The sequence below is a fragment of the Panthera pardus genome, unplaced genomic scaffold, assembly GCF_024362965.1.
Source record: "Panthera pardus isolate Hobbes unplaced genomic scaffold, ASM2436296v1 HiC_scaffold_16, whole genome shotgun sequence".
Classification (NCBI taxonomy): Eukaryota; Metazoa; Chordata; class Mammalia; order Carnivora; family Felidae; genus Panthera; species Panthera pardus.
In genome coordinates, this window is record NW_026526721.1 from 125189110 (window position 1) to 125213140 (window position 24031).

The 24031-nt window shown below is 35.8% G+C and overlaps 1 protein-coding gene across 5 annotated transcripts in view; it reads right to left on the reverse strand.

Moving 5' to 3' along the window:
* Nucleotides 1–24031, reverse strand: part of NCK1 (NCK adaptor protein 1) — an 85461-nt gene that overhangs the window by 10082 nt on the left and 51348 nt on the right. For 4 of the 5 annotated variants that reach the window (XM_019437374.2, XM_019437368.2, XM_019437379.2 and 1 more), the window contains exon 2: nt 9669–9912. In XM_019437374.2, the coding sequence (XP_019292919.1) occupies nt 9669–9894 (226 nt within the window). In that variant the 5' untranslated portion in view covers nt 9895–9912. Of the gene's footprint in view, nt 1–6682; nt 6813–9668; nt 9913–24031 lie in introns of those variants that run through there. The other variant, XM_019437395.2, reaches the window with a different exon arrangement.

Here is a 24031-nt window from a genome sequence, read left to right on the forward strand (position 1 = left end):
GACACAAGATAACATATTTTATGATTCCATTTACATGAAATAGCCAGAATGTAAATCCAGACAGACAGCAAGCAGATTATCAATTACCATGGGATAAAGAGATAGGGTAATGGGTAGTGAACGCTTAATGGGAATGGGTTTTTTTTTTTTTTTTGGGGGGGGGGGGGAGTCATAAAAATGGTTTGGAACTAGATATGATGGTTGCACAACACACTTTAAAAAGATTCATTTTGTTATATGATTTATACCTCATACAAATTTTCTTTCTTAAAAAGATTCCTGCATCAAATCCTTATTCCCTTTCTGCCAACACTTTCTATTCCCACTATTTGCACACTATTTCAGGCCCATTTTGTTGTGCTTGAGTCTTCAATACCCTCTAAACTAGTTTCCTTACTAATCCAATCTGTCCCACTTCTACCCATCATCCATCTAACTGTAAATATAGTTGCAATCAGATGATATTATTGCTCAAAAGCCAACAGTGGCTCTTCATACCTATCAAATTAAGAGAAGTACTCTTCCTAGAATCTATAGCCCTCTCCAGAATGTCCTCACCCTTCCTTTCTAGGCTTATGGTACAGAGTAATGAAAACAGCATCGACTTTATATGAGCCTTTGGGTTCAAATCCCAGCTATACCACTTACTGTGGAAACTTGAGCAAATGATTTCATTTTTCTGAGTTTAGAAATGGAGAAAACACCACTTACCATGATAGTGTTGTAAGAAGTGAATAAAATAAGGTAAAGTAAGAGCACAGTACAGATATAAATGTTAAATAAAAGATTCTTCCCATAATGCCCTGCAATTATCCTGTATCTTTCTTCTGCATGTTGCTGCCCAGTTCTCCCAGTACCATTTGCTAAAGAGACGGTCTTTTTTCCACTGGATACTCTTTCCTGCTTTGTCAAAGATCAGTTGGCCATTCATTTGTAGGTCCAATTCTGGGTTCTCTATTCTGTTCCACTGGTCTATGTGTCTGTTTTTGTGCCAATACCATACTGTCTTGATGATTACAGCTTTGTGTAGTAAAGGCTAAAGTCTGGGATTGTGATGCTGCTGCTTTGGTTTTCTTTTTCAGTATTACTTTGGCTATTCGGGGTCTTTTGTGGTTCCATATGAATTTTAGGAATGTTTGTTCTAGCTTTGATAAACTATCCTAAATCTTAATAAAAATGGGTCACTTAAGTCCCCTGAATAAATAACATTTCAATCTTCCTTTGCCTTATTTGCTAGTTTCTTCCCAAAACCTTATTAAAACTTCTCCCTATCAAAAACTTACCCATTCAAGAAGTGCCATTTCAAATTATTTTATTCATTTCCCATGTTATGTTTTCCAACATACTTCATTTCCCACCATCATCCGCCAATGATGTAAGCTCTCCTTTTTAAAGCACCCAGCACCCTGTACTTCTGAGGTACTTGTATGACAGCATACAAGTCTTTTAAGCTCATCTACTAGTCATCAGCTTCCGGAAAGGAGCATTCCATGTCTCAATAATCTTCTGCATTTCCTATGCTATTTAGAACTGTGTGCATACCAGATACTCAATAAACGTTTGCTACATTGATTAAAATTGAAGAGTGATATATATCCAAATTTTAAACTTGAAGCTAAAGGCTAGTTTCAAAATGATTTTTTTTTAATTCTGAAAAAGATGTCTAAGACTAATTATACACTGTCAAAAAAAGAATGAAGAATTTTTGGACAGACTCATGGAAAACACTGAAAACAACCTATTTTAATCTCAGAGGCCAGAAATATTTCAGGGAAAAAACCATAAGCTTAGAATATTTGTTTTTCTATGCAACACAAAACCCTCTGTCTCTCTTGTGAGCATTTCTTCAACCTCACACTAATGCTACAGGCATATAAGCGCTTCAGTACCCAAAAAAACTCATGCTCTTGAAAGACTCTGAGCCTTTGCCCACAATGTATTTTATTTCAAACACTTGCCACCCTCATTCCTCAAGACTCAAACAAGGTATCTTCTTCTCACTGGAAATTTTCCCTCTCTCCCCAAAACAGAACAGATATATTTCTCCTTTGTGGCATTACTGCTCTTTGTAAATATTTTTACCACAATGTTCAACCCTCTGTATACCCATATTTATTTCTTTGAGATCAAACACCATGTTTTTAATCACCTACTTCCACAGTCTGGCCCATATTAAGTGTTCTATTAATGTTCATCATGGGAATGACTGACAAATGTATGTATAATCGAAAGCTTGCCTTTTCCCCCCTCTGCTTCCAACTCTTTGGGAAGAACCTGTTTATTATTGCCCTCTCTCTCTATTTGCTAAAAAATGGTCCTTCCGATTTCTTGTTAACAATGAGAAAATGCATGGAAAAGTACTTTACAAAATTATACAAATGTAAATATCAGTTTCTCTTAATTTCTCAACTATGTTATAATCAGCAATAATGAGATCATTCCACAATAAGCAAGCTCCCTCAGATCAAGGTATTACCTTTTCTAAATTCTTCTCAACTTCATAGTTAGTCCTACACAATCCTCCTAATCTTAGTCTCTTTTGTGTCAAATCCTACTAATCCATTGCTTATCTGACTCTAATTCTTCCTCTACTCTTTAGTCATAATGGGTACAACTAGGAAAAGTCTAATGAAACCCTAAATTTAAATTTTAGTCCTGCTATTTACTGGTCAATTTGATCTTGGTCAAGTTATTTAATTTTCTTTAAACTCCAGTTTCCTGGTTTGTGAAATGGTGGTGTGTGGTAAATACCTACTGCATGAATTAAAAAAAAAAAAAATTTTTTTTTTAAGTTTATATGTAAAGCACTCAGCACAGTGCATAGCACATGGCAGGCACTCCATTAATCAATAGTAGTTATTACTCCTAGTGCTTCTGGCACTTAATTTTTCAAAAACACTTATATATTTATTATTGCATTTTATAACTAGACCTGGCCAGAGTTGGAAGGGAATGCTCAGGTCTCAGCACTAAGGATGTGCACAATTCTGAGGCAGTCATTTTTGATGTGGGAAACAAAGGCAGAAGGAAATGGCAGATAAAATTAAATTTCCTTATAACCTGCAGCCTACTGACAAATACTTGAGGCTGGCAGAGTAAAAAAACATTTCTCCAGGAACTCCCTACTATCTTAACGTTAATGCTTTGCTAAAAAGAAGAACAATGCTAGCTTGACAAAAAACAAACAAACAAACAAAAAACCCTAGGCCTCCAGTATCCTTTGAGTCTTCTTTAGCAGAAGAAAATCTCTTTGGAAACGCCCTTTTGACTTTACCTCCCCCAACTCCCAAGTATATAACCAGTCACGGTCCCAGGGCAGCTCTTTCTGCCCACAGGTCCAGTCCCCGTGCTTTAATAAGACCACCTTTTTGCACTAAAGACATCTTCAAGAGTACTTTCTTGGCCATCAGCTCCAAACCCTGCCACCACTCCAAAACTTTATCAATTTTTATCATTAGCTTTTTTAAAAATAAAACCAAAAGTATTGGTATAGCTTCCAATCTTCCCCTCACTCTTACCCACTGGTCTTACTTCTTTCCTCCTATAGTACTGTTTCTTGGCCAAAACAATGTATTATTAACAAAGTTTTTAAGAATCTAATTTTTAAGAATCTAGTTGAGCATTGTGAATATTCCAGTCACATGACAACTGTCCTCTTCCTAAGGCAAATCTTTGTACCCATAACTACGTTTATGTAACCTGGTTTGCAGATCCTTGATACTGCAATACTGGATGCCAGTATTTGGAAGCATCTAAGTTTTCTCAATACCACAGTTCAATTATGTATCTATCCAAAGTGGACAACTATGTCACATGTTTTATTTGGCCAGCACACACACACATGAAGTAGCTATTTGCATCCTTTCACTTGAACTGCAAAGATCTGAATTAATGTTATCATGAACTGCATTGAAATTCTTTAGCACCCACATTATCACAGCAGCTCTTGATAAGTCTTTTACTGATATAAAATCCTGCCAAGCCAGGTTCTCAGCAATCTTTTTAATTCCTTTTAAAATTTTTACTTTGGGGAGCCTGGGTGGCTCAGTCAAGTTGGGCATCCAGCTTCGGATCATGATCTCACGAGCTTATGGGTTCGAGCCCCGTGTCAGGCTCTGTGTTGACAGCTTAGAGCCTAGAGCTTGCTTCGAATTCTGGGTCTCCGTCTCTCTCTGCCCCTGCCCCGTTCATGCACTGTCTGTCTCTCTCTCAAAAATAAACATTAAAAACAATTTTAAGTAACTAAAAATTTTAAATTAGTTCAAATTAATTAGAATTTTACATTAATGTCTGTCCCGATTCACCTTGTTTATTTCTCAGTTTTTACGTTTCAAACATATATCTGAACCCAATGTATTATTTTTCCAGCATTAGCTCTTCTTTATTTTAAGCATGTCACTTTTCCTCCATCTAAATCACTGACTAAATAAATGTTCAATAAAAGGAAGCTGAAGAAAGTACTACTGATCCTTCTAATTCTTTAAGGAACTATATAGTTCTGTTCTTATGTTCCTACTTCTTCAAAACTAGTTCTCTTTCCCTCATGGATTTCCCCCTGATTTCTATCACACGTAAAACTCATCAGTGGTTTACCAGGATTATAAGACTTTCGGAATTAGAAGGGACTTCCCAGGATCATCTAGTCTTGCCTAACTCTCTCCTTCACAAATAAGGAATAAGAAATCAGGGAAGTTTAGTTATATACCTTCAACCACATGGCTAAGTAAGGGGTACATTTGGGAGCACAACTAGGGAATTCTAAATACATATAAATGGTGTTCTTTTCATTACAAGTTTATCTGACAGAGAGAGAGAAAAAAGTGCATGTGCCCATGAGCAGGGAAGGGACAGAGAGAGAAGGAGAGAGAGAGAGAGAGAGAGAGATTGAGAGAGACTGAGAGAGAGAGAGAGAGAGAGAGAGAGAGAGACAGGGAGAGAGAAAGAATCCCAAGCAGGCTCCACACTATCAGTACAAAACCCAACTTGGGGCTCAATCCCATGAACTGTGAGATCATGACCTGAGCTTAAATCAAGAGTCCGATGCTTAACCAACTGAGCTGCCCAAGCACCTTTCCCATTACAAATTTTACTTAAATTTTTGTATTTTTATCTGTTCATTTCATCTATATGAAATAAAATAAATTATTGTTTTTGATTATTCTGTTTTACCTAAAATCCTGAGCCCTCTTTTTTTATTCTAGCCACCACACAAAGATACACTGTATCTTCTACTGCAAAGCAAAATAAATTCAAGCTTTGGCTTGCTGCAGGTAATGAGAAAAGGAATACCTTGGTTATAAACCCTGACCCTCAGTCTACAAACGTTTTTGAGATTATCAACTTTCTAAGACAAAAGAGTAAATGATGATGTTATTATTGAATTGATAGTATATAATGAATCACCATCTTAATGATACAATATATTCTTTTTATACCATTTCTATAGTTGATTTATGGTCAACATCATTTACGACCAAACTGAGACATGAAATCCACTGTATTATCAATATTAAATAACCACTACCATCTACCTCCTCACCATGTTAAGTTCCATGAGAGTTAGTATTAGTTTTTCATTCTATAATTTTTATCTGGCTTGCAGTTGGCTCTCAAGAAAAATATGTTGATAAATGAATGAATAAATTAATAAGCTTTCTAAAAGGAAAACTAATCCAAAAAGTGGATCTAAAAATGTATTAACTTCCCAAAAAGTAAACAAAGGAGATCTATTCCAGAAGGATTCACTTGGCCACCAAAGTTAACTGAAGAAACAAATGAGTCTTAATAGTACAATTACAGTATTCTTTTCAACAAAGTACTTGCTCCTTTTCCATTTTGCCCTTTCCCTGAAATCTCTCAACAGGTTACTCTTTGTTTCCCTAGATTCCTTATGCATAAGAAACTTCTACAACAACTCCTCTGTTCATTTTTCTAGAAACACCAAGCAAATGTTCAAAGAGATCAAATCAAGTTCACTATCGTAAGATCATAAAAAGGCCATCAGCAAATATACACATTAGGCTCTTATAAGTTAGTATTAGTATTACTTTATAAAATGAACTCAAAAACAATCCCAATAATTCACCATGCTTTTCAGTATTTTCATTTTCTTTGGATGCAGCTGCTCTCCAACTCATTTCAAAATATAAAATCTCACATTTACCAAAATAGCAGCTTCTAGCAATCTTACATTGATTAAATCAAAACATTCCTTTTACTGCTGCTTTATTCAATATTATTTTCTACACTGTTTCTCTAAAATCTAGGTAAAAGGTACTAAAACAATATCATGTTAATTCAAATACTGAGGCTGAAGGAACTTGCTCACCTAATCCGTTCGTTTCTTCACATTTTTAATATGTTTACAATTTAACACTTCAAATGTCTATGCTAAGTTCAAAGTTACCAAATTAAAACTGCAAACTCATTTATATCCTTTTCCTACTTATTATTTAAACATTGGAACTAAAGCATTTTAAAACTATTTTACTTATCAAGTCAAAACTAATATTTTATGAAGTATCACCATTTAGCTTATGTATCATAGACAATACAAAGCACCAGCCTATTATATAAATGCACCTGGTTCTCTCCATACAGTATTTCTTTAAATTCACTAAAGTGAAATATCTAACTCAAAAACTACAAGAAAAGTATGGATTTAATAAACAGATGAACTTACTGAAAAAATCTTTAAAGACGTTTAACCAATCCATTTTGAATAAAAACCCGTGTTCTCTTTTGTCAGTCTGTTAACACAGCTCAGGATAATTTCAGTGAGCTTCCTGGTCTGTTCTGCAACACTGAAACTCCCCACACCCAATCCATGTGACTTGGCCCACACCCAGGGAATAGAAAGCCTTTCTGAGGCTTCTCTCCTTCCAAAACTCTTTCCCCTCTGAACTAAAACAGAACCTGTAAAACAAGTATATCATCATGGCCACAAATGTTACCTTATTATTCAGCCTTATTTTGGAAGAAGCTTTAAAGCATGTATTTTCAGTAGTTGAAAATATATTCATGAATTCACGCTTTCCTTTGTTTTCTCCTTTTCTTTCTTAACTTTCAAACAAAGTCTCCACCAGCATAATCATTGTCAAACAAAACCATTAACTACATGGGACATTTAAGTTACCAAAAAGGGGGTTAGAAATACAAAGAGAAGGCAATCTGATACAAAAGGTGGATATACATCATTATAAAGGAGAACTAAAAATCATTAATATAAAACAAATGCTTTCAAGTACCCTGCAATATAGGCAGCAATAAATGTAATATAGTAATAAAGTTAACAGAGATATCCTAGAACTTAAAGTCTTGCCAAAATTATCTTAATAATATCAGAAAATAGTATACAAGGTTTCCCAGGAGTGTTAACAAATAATAAAAATTCTATCTAGTTAGGCTTTTTATATACATATATAAAATTGTTTTTTTTTTTTTTTTAATGTCTATTTATTGAGAGAGAGAGAGCATGAGCAGGGAAGGGGCAGAGAGAGAGGAAGAGAGAGAATCCCATGCAAGCTCCATACTGCCAGCACAGAGCCCCATGCAGGACTGGAACTCATGAAACAGGAGATCATGATCTGAACTGAAATCAAGAATCGGACACTCAACGGACTGAGCCACCCAGGTGCCCCTATCTAGTTGGGCTTTATAAATTTATATGCAATAGTATCTAAAAGTGGGATATTTTTCTTCTTTGCTCTATGATATTAAGGTTTTTCGCAATCTTTTGTTTACACATCTGCTCTAGTCCCAGGATATCAGTATCCTTTAAAAAGGAACAAAAAAGTCTATCTAGGTGTAGCCCTAGTCCTTTCTGTGTCTTCATCACTATGAGGCATACTTTCTTGATAGAAGTTACCTTAATTTTCCCCAATACTTCTGATCTACATGTTTTAAGTAAGTGTCCAATATTTACAAAATCAGAAGTATTCCTGATTCTAACTCTGGTGTCTTCAGCTAGTCAAGGAAAGTCTTCTGATTTTGTCTTCCACTTAAAAAACGAATACTAAAAACTAATAAGGGTGCCTGGGTGGCTCAGTCAGTTGAGTGTCCGACTCTTGATTTCTGCTCAAGTCATGATCTCATGGTTCATGAGTTCCAGCCCCACATGGGGCTCTGCGCATGGGATCAAGCCCAGTAATGGGCTCTGCACAGAGTGTGGAGCCTGCTTGAGACTGACTCCCCCCGCCCCTTCTCTCTCACTCCCCGCCCCTGCTTGTGCTCTCTAAAATTAAAAAAAACCTTAATTAAAAAAAACTAATAATAATGGTCTCATTTGTAAAACCTTAAAATCATAATAAAAGGTAACCTCAGATACACAGTTAAAAGTTACGGTGAAAATTCAGATTAATAACTCGTTATTAAACTACCTTTAGAATACTGGAAATGTTATTATCACACAAACCAATATTCTAACATTTTATATTTACTTTGAGTTATACTATATTTTAGTTTTTGCTATTTGTCTTCTATTGCTGATAACTGAAAGAACACTCTAGTCTAGAATAACAATTATGTTTAAGAAATAAAATATAAAGCAGTTAGTCAATAATATTTCATATTTGTTAATCATGCCACATTATTCCCAAACTATCTCTGCAAGGAAAAATTTTACTTTCTCTTCTACATATAGACAAAGGACCACTAAGTAACAGCATGTTTGCCTGAATACCAAAAATGAAATTCTGTCCCTCCCAATTCCTTCCTGTCAGCTAAGGAGAGTTTAAATTAAAAGAAAAAAGAGGCCAGTCCTCATCTGTGCATATTTCCTTCCTATCAGCTCAGCCAAGCCCAGTGTGAAATGGGTTCCATTATCTCTGGTCCTAATGGAGGGCTAGTAAAAACAAACTACAGTTAGAGGCAAAAAAGAAAAACAAAATAGGAAAGACATCAGTTTGGTATATGCTAATCTACAGTAATGATTCACAATTTAAAACTCTCATCAAATGGAAGAATAAAATGATGGTTTGTTTTTGAGAGCAAAATTCGAAATGTAAGCTATTAAAGGTTAAAATACAGCAATATGCCAAGTTAAATAAGTTGCCTTAACGCCATGGAAGCAATTCTAAATCTCCCTCATTTATCCTTGTCTCACTTAAATGCAGAATCTACCTACACTCCAACAGGCACTCATGGTTCAAGGAGTACAGGCTAGAAGTCAGTTCTGCTATTTAGCACCACTCTGGTTTGGCCCTTGAACATCAGCTAGATTTATAGAAAATACCCACTAACACTTATGACCTTTAACAGTCTTCTGACTTGAATACCTGCTACAAGCCAAACTTACCTGGCCTACCTGAAATTCTAGTCCTGGTCTTCTCTGATCAATTCTGCCCAATGCTGCCAAAATTCTGTACAAAAAACCAAGCTCTAGCATCCATTTAAAAGAATGTATTGTTGGGGTGCCTGGGTAGCTCAGTCAGTTAAGCATCTGACTTAGGCTCATGTCATGATCTCGTTCATGGTCTGTGAGTTCAAGCCTCGCGTTGGGCTCTGTGCTGACAGCTCGGAGACTGGAGCCTGCTTCAGATTCTGTGTCTCCCTCTCTCTCTGTCCCTCCCCCATTCATGCTCTTGTCTCTCTCTCAAAAATAAATACAAATTAAAAGAAACTATTAAAAAAAAAAAGTATTGTTGGTGTTTTAATACAAAATAACTTACCTAAGGTATCCTTTAGGTTTTTTACAATAGATGCTTTCCGAGCACTGTTTTTCCTTTCCACATAGTTAGAAGGCACAAAACCCGTTTTATTCATGGAGTTTCGAACTCGCCACCAGGATTTAGAGTCATCCAGAAGCCATAATCTCTCATTCTTCTTAATGTCCAGCTCTTGTTCTTGTTGGGCCACATAATCAAATTTGGCTATTACCACCACTTCTTCTGCCATCTTTCAGCAGCTTCAGCACTGTAACCACATAGAAAACATTTTTTATGAGGTTTAATTAATTAGTAGTAGTATACATGCTTTTCAAATGAGATACACCAAAACCCTAAGAGCCCTGAAAGGATTAAAGGAAAAATATGAAAAAACACAAAAAAAAACAGGCAATACTAATACTAATCAAAACAAAACTAGTGTAGCTATATTAATAACACACAAAAGGACTTTAAGGCAAACCATTACCAGTAATAAAGAAGTTCACTACAAAAACTAGTTCAATACATAATAGAAGATGTTATGAAATATATTTAACAGCTAAACTTATATGTACCTATTAACATAGTTCCAAAATAGATTGATAGAACCACAGGAAAAGTAGACAACTCCATTATCACAGAGGACAATTTTTAACATACTCATCTCAGTATAAATCAAGGAGACAAAAAAAAATTAGTAAGGCTAGGTAAGAACTGACATCAAGGGGTGGCTGGGTGGCTCAGTGGTTAAGCACCAGACTCTTGATTTCAGCTCAGGTCACAATCTCACAGCTTGTGGGATGGAGCCCCATGAGGGGATCCATGCTTGATAGCGCAGGGCCTGCTTCCTATTATCTCTCTCCCTCTGCCTCTTCCCTGCTTGTACATGTGCACTGTCTCTCTCTCTCTCTCAAAATAAACTTAAAAAAAAAAAAAAAAGAACTGACAGCAAAACTATTAATCTGATCTAATAAACATACACATATATTACTTCCAAAGATAATACAAATGGAATAAACATACAAATTGATCAAATGTTAGGCAATAGAGAAAGTCCCAGTAACTTTCAAGTACTTGGTATCCTACAACCATATTCTCTGACAACCATAACAAAAAGAGCTTTTTAAAAACCTCCTGTTTGGAAACTTCTAAAACTTTATGAGTCAAAGAAGAAATTATAATAAATTGTGAAAATATTTAGAGAAGTAAAGTAATAAAAAGACTACATAGCCAATCTGTGGGATGCAGCAAAAGGACTATATATAGAGAAATCCTAGTTGTAAATAGTTACATCAGAAAAATCAGAAAATCTTAAATTAATGAACTGAGCATCTGTCTTAAGCAGTTAGAAAAGTAAAATATAAAGTAGAAAAAATGAAGTAATACAAATAAAAGTAGAATTTAATGAAACAGAAAACAATGTTATAGGAGAAAGGCTCAATAGAATACAAAGGTAGTTCTTTGCCATGACTAAAAATGGACATAGTTTGGCAAGACTGATAAATGAATAAAGGAAAAACATACCCAAATACCAAGAATGAAAAGGGAGTCCTAATTATGGATGCTTCAGACATTCAAAACACCTGGCAATACTATAAGCAACTTTATTAATAAATCTGAAAACTAAAATGTGCAAATTTATAGAAAAATAAAAACTAAAAAGGTACTAGCATTCAATCTTAGTCATTAAGAAACCTTCCCATAATGAACATCCTGATGTTCATTAAAACCACACAGTTTTATAGGCAAGTTCTATTAAAATACAAGGAATTGTAATTCCAATTTACACAAACTCTTTCAGAAAAAAGAAAGGAAATTTACAAGTCTAACTCACTCTTGAACTTACTAGTTCAGCTCCCTACTTTCTTCAGAGAGATTATCATACATGAAAAGCTATCTCTGGCTTAGCAAGCAAATAAATTAAGCTTTTGGGTTTGGATATTGAATAGCATTCTCCTTTCTCAACAATGAAGCAAGTTGTTCAATGTTCTCAAAGAAATGCATTTTAATCTAGAATTCAACATTCACTAGCATTCAAGTGTAGATAGTTTTGTGTTTATAAGGTAGATACTTTTTGGGGGGCAATGCAAGGCCTCAAAACCTACCATATATTCTTTGGAAAGAATGACTCAAGTATGTAAAGCAGTGAAATAACTAATAATGCTAAAATAAGAGGATGATGTGGTATTAAAAAAACAATGAACAGGGAGAAATCAGAAAAATCAATTTGTATTCCTGCAACTTTTCTGTATGAAATTACTTCACTTCCAAATAAGTTACAACCAAGTCTAAATAATTACTAGCACATGATGCAAAAATATACAGCAATGAGTGATAAATTTTCTGAGGCAATAAAAAGCAGAGGATTTTTTTTTTCGGGCATACTTAAGCACTGACTCTGATTCCTTCCCTGTGGGAACCTGCATGTGCGCACGCACGTGCGTGTGCACGTACACACACACACACACACCCCCTTATAATTAATCTATAAATTTAATGAAATTTAATTGTAGGTCCCAGTGGAATTTATTTTGAAATGTGACAAACCAAGTTTAAAATTTACTTAGAAGAGTAATCATATAAAACAGGCAAATGATATTTTATTAAATTTAAGAGTTGGTGTGATGGCGCTGTAGGTTGTATACCCAGAACTTTCTCATTTCCTCACAATATCTCAATTATCCTTCTAATTGTCACCTCACTATTATTGTTTTAGCCATGCAATTGGGGAGGACTGACTCTAGCTTCAAAGCTCTATTTGGGTTAATCAAAGTCATTCCTTCCCATCAAAAGGATAATAATAAGGGAATTCTATAAACACTCCACACACATAAATTTGACAACTTAGAGGAAATGGACCAATTCTTCAAAAAATACAAATTATCAAAACACACTCATTATGAACTATATAATTTGAATAGCCCCATAACTATTCAGGAAATTAAATTCATAATATAAAACTTTACCCCCCAAAAGAAATCTTCAGGTCCAGATGACTTCACTCAAGAAATCTACCAATTATTTAAAAAACTTACACCAGTTCTACATTATCTCTTCTAGGAAATAGTAGAGGGAGAAATATTTCCCAATTTATCTTTGAAGTTGGTATTACCCTGATGTCAAAACTAGACAACAACAGTATGAAAAAATGACCAACCAATATCCCTCATTAATATAGATGCAAATATCCTTAAAAAATATATAAGCAAGTGGAATTCAGCAGTATATAAAAAGAATTAATATGCCATGATCCAGCAGGGTTTTTTCCAGGGATACAAAGCTGGTTCAATATTCAAATATTAAACAGTATAATTCACATTAACAAGCCAAGAAAAATCATATGAGCATATTACTCAATGCAGAAAAAGCATCTGACAAATTCAATACCCATGATAAAAGTTCTCAGAAAAACAGAAATAGAAGGGAACTTCCTCAACTTGATAAATGGGATCTACAAAAAACCTACAGCTAACAACATACTTAATGGTTAAAGACAGATACCTTCCCCCTACAATCAAGAACAAGGTAAAGATATCCACTCTCACTACTCTTATTCAACAAAGTGTTGTAAGTTTTAGCCAGTTCAGCAAGGCAAGTAAAGGATATAAACAACACACAGATGAGAAAAGAAGAAATAAAACTCTCCTTATCTGCAGAGGACATGACTGATAACACAGATTCTAAGAAAGCTACCCAAAAAACCCAAAAAAAACAAAAACAAAAAAACTCCATCCCAGTACTAACTAGTGAATTCAGCAAGGTCACAGGACACAAGATCAACATGCAAAAATCAACTGTATTTCTATATTCTATGAAGGAACACATGGACACCAAAATCAAAAATGCAATACCATTGGGGCGCCTTGGTGGCTCAGTTGGTTGAGCTTCAGACTTTGGCTCAGGTCATGATCTCACGGTCTGGGAGTTTGAGCCCCGTGTTGGGCTCTGTGCTGACAGCTCAGAGCCTGAAGCCTGCTTCAGATTCTGTCTCCCCCTCTCTCTCTGACCCTGCCCCATTCATGCTCTGTCTCAAAAATAAATAAACGTTAAAAAAAAAAATTTTTTTAAATGTGATACCATTTATAATTACTAAAAATGGGAAAAAATGAAAGCGGTACAAAGCTAATAAAACATGAAGGAGACTATATGTTGAAAACTATAAAATGCAGATGAAAGAAATTAAAGAAAATCTAAAAGTGTTTTTGAAATGGAAGACACAGAGTAAGGACACTAATTTTTCCCAAATTGATACACAGGTTTACATAATTCTTATCAAAGTCCCAGCAAAATTTTTTTGCTTATATACACAGTATTATTCTATAATTTGGATGGAAGGGCAAAATAACTAGAATAAGCTAAAACATTTCTTGAAGTCAATATAAAATGATTTGGGGAAACTTATTATATAGATATAATAGTCAAGTTGTATAATATCAGCAAAGAAATAGACACGTATAACAATGGAAAAGAGAGTCCAGAAACAGACCCACAACAAATATGCCCAACTGGATTTTGATCAGGTATAAAAATTAATTCACTGGCTGGGATATGGGGGAGTTTTCTCAACAAATGTTGCTAAAGCAAAAGGACATTAATAGCCACCACCCAACCCCTAGCAAAAAAGTACAACACCTAATCTCACATCTTATACAAACACTAACTCAAAATGAATGACAACCTTAGATGTAAAACTATGAAATTTTAAGAAAAATATATCAGGATACAGAGCTAGGCAAAGAGTTCTTAGACTTGACACCACAAGCAAGATCCATAGAAGGAAAAACTCAACAATAGAAAAACAGAAGTAGAAAATGAACAAAAGACATGAAGAGACATTCACTGAAGAAGATATATAGATGGCAAATAAGGACATAAAAAGATGTTCATCATCATTAGCTCTTAAGAAAATGCAAATTAAAACCACATTGAAATGTCACACACACCTACCAGAATGGCTAAATTAAAACAGTAACAATACCAAATGTTGATAAAGATATGTTGAAACTGAATCACTCATACACTGCTGATGAGAATATGTTAAATGATACAGATGCTCTGAAAAACAGCTTGGCAGCTTCTTGTAAAACAAAACATGCAACTACCACACAACCAAGCAACTGTACTCCAGGGCATTTATCCCAAAGAAATGAAGTCTTACATTCACACAAAAACTTTTACCTAAATACAAAACAACTTTATTTGTAATAGCGTAAACCACTCTTGTCCTTCAACAAGAGAATGGTTAAATAAACTGTGGTACATTCCATACCATGGAATATAATTCAGCAATAAAAAGGGGAAAAAAATAACTGATATATGCAATAACCTGAATGTAACTCCAGGGAATTATGCTGAGTGACCAAAAAAAAACCCAAATTAACAAAAACCAAAACCCAAAAAACACCAATCCCAAAGTTACACACTGTGTCACTCCATTTATAGGATATTCTTGAAATGACAAATCTATAGCAATGGTGAAGAGATTAATGACTGCCTAGGGTTAAGAAGGGAATGGGAATTGGGAGGGAAGTGGGGGTGGTTTTAAAAGAGCAACATCAGGGATTCTTGTGATGAAAATGTGTATCTTGACTATATAAATATTCATATATTGAATGTTATACTGTACTATACTTCTGCCAGATGTCACCATTGGGAGAAACTAAGTAAAGGAGACACTGGATCTCTCAGTAAGTTGTAAGATTTCTTATGACTGCATATGGATCTATAATTATCTCAAAATTAAAAGTTAAAAATAAAATACATTGATTAGAGATAAAAAAGCAAAACAAAAAATATAGAAATAATATTTTCACACTCCTGATGTAAGGAAGTCTTTTATTACCATGATTCCAGTATTAGAAACTACAAAATGAAATTTAAACTTTTTTACAGCAAAGGACAGTACCTACTGCTGCTGTAACAGATTATCATAAACTTAGTGACTTAAATTACCTTACAGCTCTGAAGGTCAGAAGTATGAAATGGGTCTTATGAGCTAAAATCAAAGTGTCAGCAGAGTTGTGTTCTTTCTGGTGGCTGCAGGGGAAAATCTACTCCTTGCCATTTCCAGCTTCTAGAAGCTGCCTGCATTCCTTGGCTCATGACTGCACCACTCTGGTCTTTAGTGTGATCCTCACATCTATTCTGCTCACTTTAACCTTTCTGCCTCCCTCTCATAAACACCTTTATAATTTACAGTGGCCCCATAAAGGTAATCCAAAATAATCTTCCCATCTCAAAATCCTTAACATATGCAAAGTCTCTTTAACTATATAAGGTGATATATTCGCAGGTTCTGGACATTAGAATGTGTACATCTTTGAGGAGCCTTTATTCTACCTACCACCAACATCAAAAAACAAAGTTAAGAAACTAAGTTTAAAAACTGGCAAAGAACAGGGGCACCTGGGTGGCTCAGTCGGTTAAGCATCTGACTTCAGCTCAGGTCATGATCTCACAGTTTGTGAGTTCGAGCCCCGCGTCAGGCTCTGAGCTGTCAGCACAGAGCCTGAAGCCTGAAGCCTACTTTGGATTCTGTGTTTCCCTCTCTCTCTCTGCCCCTGCTCCTCCACCACTCTGTCTCTCTCTCTCAAAAATAAACATTTTTTTTTAATTGGCAAAGAACAAAAAAGCAATTATGGAAAAGAAAGGAGTCAAAAAGTACTGTAAAAGATCCACTTGAATGTCCTTATAAAAGAAATGAAAACTAAAATTGAGGCATTAGTCTTTACCTATCAGAGTAACAGAAAATAGCCCAAGTTTATTCAAAGCTCCCCGGAATGTACAAAATATGCCTTCTACTACTTACTGGAATTGTAACTAAAAATTGATATAAAGGTTGTATCTTTTAATTATGGACATTTTCAACACATACATAGTAAGGAATAGTATAACGAACCCCCCACCTATCACCCAACTTCAATTATCAATATTCTGCCTTTGTGGTTTATTTATCCCCCCAATTTTTGGTGGGAGTGTGGAAATCCTATGATCTCACCTATAAGTACTAAGAGATAACACATACCCCATAAAAATTAGCAACTAATCAAGGGGCTTTTACCTTTTCTGCCATGGGCCTTCACCCCATAGCAAAAAGAAAGTTATGTCTAGTAAAACCTATTACTCCTACTCAGAATAAGGTTTTAAATGCATAAAAATACAGAAGATTGCAAATACAATAAACTATATTGAAATTCAGCTATCAACATATTTTTTTAAAACTTGTGCCGTTAAAAGCACCTCCAATGATTCTTTCATTTCACTCAGTTTTGCTAAGTGTATTTAAATAAAAAAAAAAAAATTTATAGTTGGTTTGAACCAGGATCTAAACTAAATCTGTATACTGCACTTTGGTTAATGTTTTAAATCTCCTTAATCTATATGACACAGTTCTCTTTCCCCACTATTTCCATGCCATTTATTTGTTGAAGAACCTGGCTTCATTTGTTCTAGAGCACTTCCCACATTGTGGATTTGACTGAGGTGCATCCTCATGGTGTTCCTTTATCTTCCCTATCTCCTATAAATTGGTAATTTTATCTAGAGGCTTTACTCCCCTGACCCACCCCAGGTTCTATTATTGTTTTTGCAGGAATACTTCAGAGATACTCATGTGTACTTATTGGCATAAAACTGGAGGCACCCTATATCTGGTTGATGTTTAAAATGAATGGTGGATTCATAGTATCAAACTGATTCACCTATCATCAAGCTCCCCATCAAACCTTTACCTAATGGTTTTATCAGCCATTGATGATCACTGCCCAGATCTACTATCTCCAAAATGATGATTTGCTAGCTCAACCTGCTTTAGGAAACTGTGAATGTTTTACTAAGAACATTTATGATTACGCTAATATACAGACCCTAACAGGAAAGACAGAATATATGCTTCTGTGTGGTTAGAACACCAACTGGATATAGTAGGAATATCTGCCCTTTGTCTTTGACATAAATCTTTCCAGTAATGTGTCTTTTTAACTTGGTTATTACATTTTAGGTACAAAAGTTTTCAAGAAAAACTTCACAATAATTGTCAAAATTTTAAATGCACATTTCTTTGAATCAGCAACCTACATACTACAGGAAAAAACAATGCAAGTATTTAAAGTTATGTAGAATGTTTGCTGTTTCACTGCTATGAAAAAGAAGGAATGAAATGTACACCAAGGGGCACCTGGCTGGCTCAGTCAGAAAAGCATGCAACTCTGGATCCTGGGATTGTAAATTTGAGCCTCATGTTATGTGTAGAGATTGCTTAAGGATAAAATCTTTAGGGGAGCCTGGCTGGCTCAGTTGGTTGGGTATCTGACTTCGGCTCAGGTCATGATCTCACAGTCCTTGAGTTCGAGCCCTGCGTGGGGTGGTGCTGACAGGTTTGAGTCTGGAGCCTGCTTCAGATTCTGTCTCTCTCTCTCTCTGCCCCTCCCCCACTCACGCTGTCTCAAAAATATATAAAAACATTTTTAAAAATTAAAAAAATAATAAAATAAAATAAAATAAAACCTTAAAAAAAAAAAAAAAGAAATGCACACCAAGAGTGTCTATAAAGTACTGGTATGGTAAAATGGCCAATAAATATTAAGTAAAAATGCAAATTCCAAAACAAGAGGATTATAATTCTACTTTGAAAAAAATTCCAATTACAGATGTTTGTATAGGCATTAAAAAGTTCTGGGAGGGGGAGGCCTGGATGCCCTTAGTCAGTTGAGCACTTTGGCTCAGGTCATGATCTCGCCGTTTGTAAATTTGAGCCCTACATTGGGCTCTCTGCTGTCAGTTTAGAGCCTGTTCCAGATCCTCCGTCCCGTCTCTCTGCCCCTCCCCTGCTCATGAGCCTGTGTGCTCTCTCTCTCTTCCTCTCTCTCTCTCTCAAAAATAAACAAAAAACAAAAGTTCTGGGAGGATATATTGCAAGCTGTAAAAGTGATAGCCTCAGTCAGTGAGTGGTAAGGTGGGTAAAACTTAGTCCGTACGCCACAGATCTGTGTGGTTTGAATACATATTACTTTATTTTTTCATGTTTTATTTATTTTTAAAGGAGAGAGTGCAAGCGGGGGAGGGGCAGAGAGAGAGATGGAGACAGAGGATCCAAAACAGGCTCTGTGCTGACAGCAGCAAGCCTGATGTGGGGCTCAAACTCTCAAGCCATGAGATTATGACCTGAACCAAAGTCGGAGGCTCAACCAACTGAGCCACCCAGGCACTCCTACTTTATTTATTTATTTTTTAATGTACTATAAAAGATAAAACTAATGGAAAACTACCTAATAGGAACTGGCAGCCAAAATACAAAGTAGGGGTGAGGAAAATTGGGAAAAGTATGACAGAAAAAGCAATGTAAGAGAAATAAGGGTATGAAGTAAATTTGCTTTATAGTAGAACCACAACTAACACCTAAATAATTATAACATAAAGCAAAATAAAACAAAAACAAAAAAAGAAAACAGACAAAAACAAACAAAAAAAAACACTAATAAGTTAAATTTTCTCTGAAGATCATTTCTTCAGTTAGGTAAGAGTTAATTTGAATTTAGAATCCAGACAGTAGGAAAAACGATGTTATCTTTAAATATGACAAAACATTGTGATATTTACACGTTTACACTACAAGAGGGATAGCTATTGAGGCCAACTGAAAAAGCAAAGTAATGCTTCCTATCTCATGTCTACCCTGAGGCATAAACTAAGAGTAGAATGGGTAGAAACATTTGCACTATTTTAACAGCCATTTCTCTCTTGATCTCTTTTAGCCAAGCTTAGTTCAAATCATATAAAATGAATATAATGTGAAAACAGGGAGTAAATTCACAAACTACATTTACCAAACTAAATGTTTCACTGGAGAAGAGGCTGTTTCTCAATTAGAGGCCTTTCGTGGGGCACCTGAAGTTGGCTTGGGCACTAACTCTTAATTAATTTTGGCTCAGGGCATGAGCTCACAGTTGATGGGATCCAGCCCTGTGTCAGGCTCTGTGCTGACAATGCAGAGCCTGTGTGGGATTCTCTTTCTGCCCCTCCCCTGCTCACATGTGCTCTATCAAAATAAATAAATAAACTTAAAAAAAAAATAGTAGGAGCACCTGGGTGGCTCAGGCAGTTGAGCATCCTCTTTGGCTCAGATCATGATCTCGCTGTCCGTGAGTTCAAGTCCCACAGTGGGCTCTGTGCTGACAGCTTGGAGCCTGGAGCTTGTTTCAGATTCTGTGTCTCCCTCTCTCTCTCTGTCCCTCCCCCACTCATGCTCTCTCTCTCTCTCTCTCTCTCTCTCTCTCTGTTAAAAATAAACATTAAAAAAAATTTTTTTAAGTAAATACGTGGGTGAATATAGTAAGATTATTTTTTATCTTCTAAATGCTTTAAAACATGCATAGCTCTTGAGAAGGAATATTATAATACCATCATGGGGGTTCATATGTATAATTCATATGATAATTATTATATAAAGTGGGAAGGGCAACGGGACCTATTTGGTTGTAAGGTCTTACGTTCTTTTTTTTTTTTTCCCAGGGAACATTTTGCTTTTTATTTTTATTTTTTTTTCAATATATGAAATTTATTGTCAAATTGGTTTCCATACAACACCCAGTGCTCATCCCAAAAGGTGCCCTCCTCAATACCCATCACCCAGTAAGGTCTTATGTTCTATTTGAAGTGGTAAAATATAAATTCTAGATATAATATGAAAAGTCAAGTATACATAGAATATTATAATCTTTAGGGCAATCACTAAAAAAATTGGACAAAGATATAACCAAAAACGAAAAGATACAATAAAATGGATACTAAGAAAGTATTCAAATAATCCAAAAGAAGAAAAACCTCCACAATAAACAAATAATTAAACACAAATATATCAATAATTACACTAAATGGTCTTACACTAATTAAAAGACAGAGAGGTAGTTGGATTCAATTAATAAAAGACTATTAGAACCCCATTTTAAATATGATAGCATAAAAGTAAAAGATCATGCAAACAGGAATCAAAAGAAAGGTAAAGCTGCTATATAAATATCTGACAAAGTAGATTTCTGAACAAGAAAAATTACTGGGTACAGAAACAAGAGATAATGAGAAAAAGGTCAATTCACCAAAATGACACAACAATTTTATATGTATATGTACTTAACAGAGTTGCAAAATACATAAAGCAAAAATTATTAAAACTGAAAGAAGTAAACAAATCCACTATTCTTGGAAACTACAACTACTCTCAGTAATTCACGGAACATGTATAAAAGCAGCAAAAAAAAAAAAAAAAAAAAAAACCCAAGATTTAAACAACATCATCAACAAAGAGAATCTAACTGACTTACATAACACTATACTTAACAGCAACATAAACATCTTTTCAAGGGCACATGGAATATTCACCAAGACAGATCATATTCTGGACACTAAAATAAACCTTAATGATTGTAAAAAGAATTGATATTGTACAGCATACATTCTATGACCATGACAGAATTAAACTAGAAACCAGTGACAGAAAGATAACTGGAAAATCTCTAAGTATTTGGAAATTAAACACTACACTTCTAAACAATTCATGTTATCAAAGAGGAAAACTCAAAGGAAATTAGTAAATATTTTGAACTAAATAAAACTGAAAACACAACATATAAAAATTGTTTAGATGCAGCTAATAAAGTACTTACAAAGAAATTTATAGTATTGTCATTAATAAAATGTTAGAAAACAAGTCCCAAATCAATAATGGAAGTTTCTGCCTTAAAAAACTAAAGCATGTTAAACCCAGAGGAAACAAAAGGACATAATAAAGACCAGAAATCAGTGAGACTGAAATAGAAACTAGAGAAAAACCATTGAAACCAAAAGATGTTCTCTGAAAACATCAAGAAAATTGATAACTCTCTAGCAAGAATGACCAAAAAGACAAATTACCAATGTAATGAAACATAAATGAAAGAAACCTAAAACTAAAAACATAATGAAATACTGTTGCTATGGTCTGAAGGTTTGTGTCTCCCCAAAATTAATGTTGAAATCTTAACCTCCATAAGGTGATAGTTACTATGAAGCAGGGCCTTTGGGAGGTGATTAGGCCCTAAGGATAGAGCTCTCACGAATGGGATTAGTACTTTTGTAAAAGAAATCCAATACAACTCTCTAACCCCTTCTACCATGTGAGGATACAAGAAGCTTGCAACATGGAGGAGGGACTCACCTGACCATGCTGGCACCCTGATCTCAGACTTCCAGCTTCCAGACCTGCAAGCAGTAAGTTTCTGCTGTTTATAAGCCACCCGGCCTACCGTATTTTATCATCAGCCCAAACATAATGATACAGAAACTGGTACCAAGAATTGAGGGTACAGCTGTAACAAATACTTAAAGATGTGGGAGTGGCTTTCAAACTGGATAATGGACAGAATCTGGAAGTACAGGCTAGAAAAATTCTACATTGCCAAGAACAGACCATTAAGGGTAAATTCTTCTGAAGGCTCAGAAGTGGGAGACATGTAGGGAAAGCCTCAATCCTTTTAAGAGAATCCCTAAGTGGTCATGAACAGAATGTTGACTGAAATACAGTGTTAAGAAAGAGACAACGGGGGCACCTGGCTCAACGGTGGCTCAGTTGGTTGAGCATCTGACTTCAGCTCAGGTTATGATCTCACAGTTCATGAGTTCAAGCCCCGCGTCGAGCTCTGTGCTGACAGCTCAGAGCCTGGAGCCTGCTTCGGATTCTGTGTCTCCCTCCCTCTGCCCCTTCCCAGCTCATGCTCTCTCTCTCTCTGTCTCTCAAAAAAAGAATAAACATTAAAAAAAAAAAAATTTAAAAAAAAAAAAAAAAAAAAAGAGGGAGACAATAGACCGAAAATGGAGTCCCTCATACTAAGCCCCTTGTCAGAAAACTAAGACTCAATACCTAGCATAATTGCAGTTTCAGTCTCTCCCAGAAATGTAACCTTTAACCAGTCGATCTGAAATTACCCGGTCAGCACCAATGAGGTAATCCACCCAAAAGACCCCTTCCATTCTCCACAGGAAGGTGGCCTCTTTGCTAGAAACGTCCTTTTCCTGCCTTTCTCTACCAATAAAAGGCTTTAATTTTGTACAGCTCTTTGGAGTTCCTTTCTATCTGCTAGATGAGATGCTGCCCAATTCATGAATCATCAAATAAAGTCAGTAAGATCTTTACATTTACCCAGTCGAATTTGTTTTTTTAACAACAGTAAAGGCCAATCTGTAACATCTCAGACAGAAATAAGGTAAATGTTATTGGAAACTGGAGGAAAGGTGACCTTTGTTAGAAGATGGTAAGGCGCTTGGCTGAACTGTATTCACATCCTAGTGTTTTGTGGAAGGGTAGAACTTGTGAGGATGAAACTGGCTATCTGACTGAGGCCATTTCTATGCAAAGTGTTGAAATTGTGGCTTGGTTTCACTTGAGTGCTTACAGTAAAACATGAGAAGAAAAATATCTTAAAGATATAATTGTTAATCAAAAGGGAAGTTAATTTAAAAGGTAGAAATTCTCAGTCTGCTGTACTGCCAAAAAGAAAAAAAAGAAGAGAAGGAGCGAGAGAGAGAAAACACTTTCAGAACAGAACACTACGAGTGTGGCAAGAGATTCTTTGATAGAGATTTGTAAAGGTGTGAACATGGGATTCAATCAGCCACCCCAGCAGGAAATAGCCAATATGAACTGGAAGGAGACAAAGATGAAAAAAGACTGTCAGTGTTCTTAGATTTAATAGGATGTGACATACAGATATGCCACTGCAAATGTGAGATACTCTTCAAGACAAAGGAAGAAGGACCCAAAAGGTGATTCAGAGATCATTAAGGCCACCTCCCCTTAGGGGAGGGGAGGGGAGGGGAGAGGGGAGGGGAGGGGAGGGGAGGGGAGGGGAGGGGAGGGGAGGGGAGGGGAGGGGAGGGGAGGAAAGGAAACACAACAGTACCAGGTGTCAATAAGGATGCAGAGCAATGGGAACTCACATTGCGCTTGTGGGGATGCAAAACAGTATAGCCACCTAAAGGGTAACAGTTTGGCAGCTTCTTATAAAGTTAAACATAGATTAACCATATACAATGTCCTTGAAACAGACTCAAAAGGCTATGTATGACATCCTGGACTACAAAGCGTGAGGGGGTGGGGCCTGGGTGGCTCAGTCGGTTAAGCTTCTGACTTCAACTCAGGTCATGATCTCACGGTTCCTGGGTTCAGGCCCCGCACTGGGCTTTGTGCTGACAATTCAGAGCCTGGAGCCTGCTTCAGATTCTGCGTCTCCCTCTTTCTCTGCCCCTCCCCTGTTCGGTCTCTGTCTCTGTCTCTCAAAAATAAATGTTAAAAAAATTTTTAAATATATTAACAAAAAAAAGCATGAGGGGGTGAAAAACTGTTCTGTATTTAGATT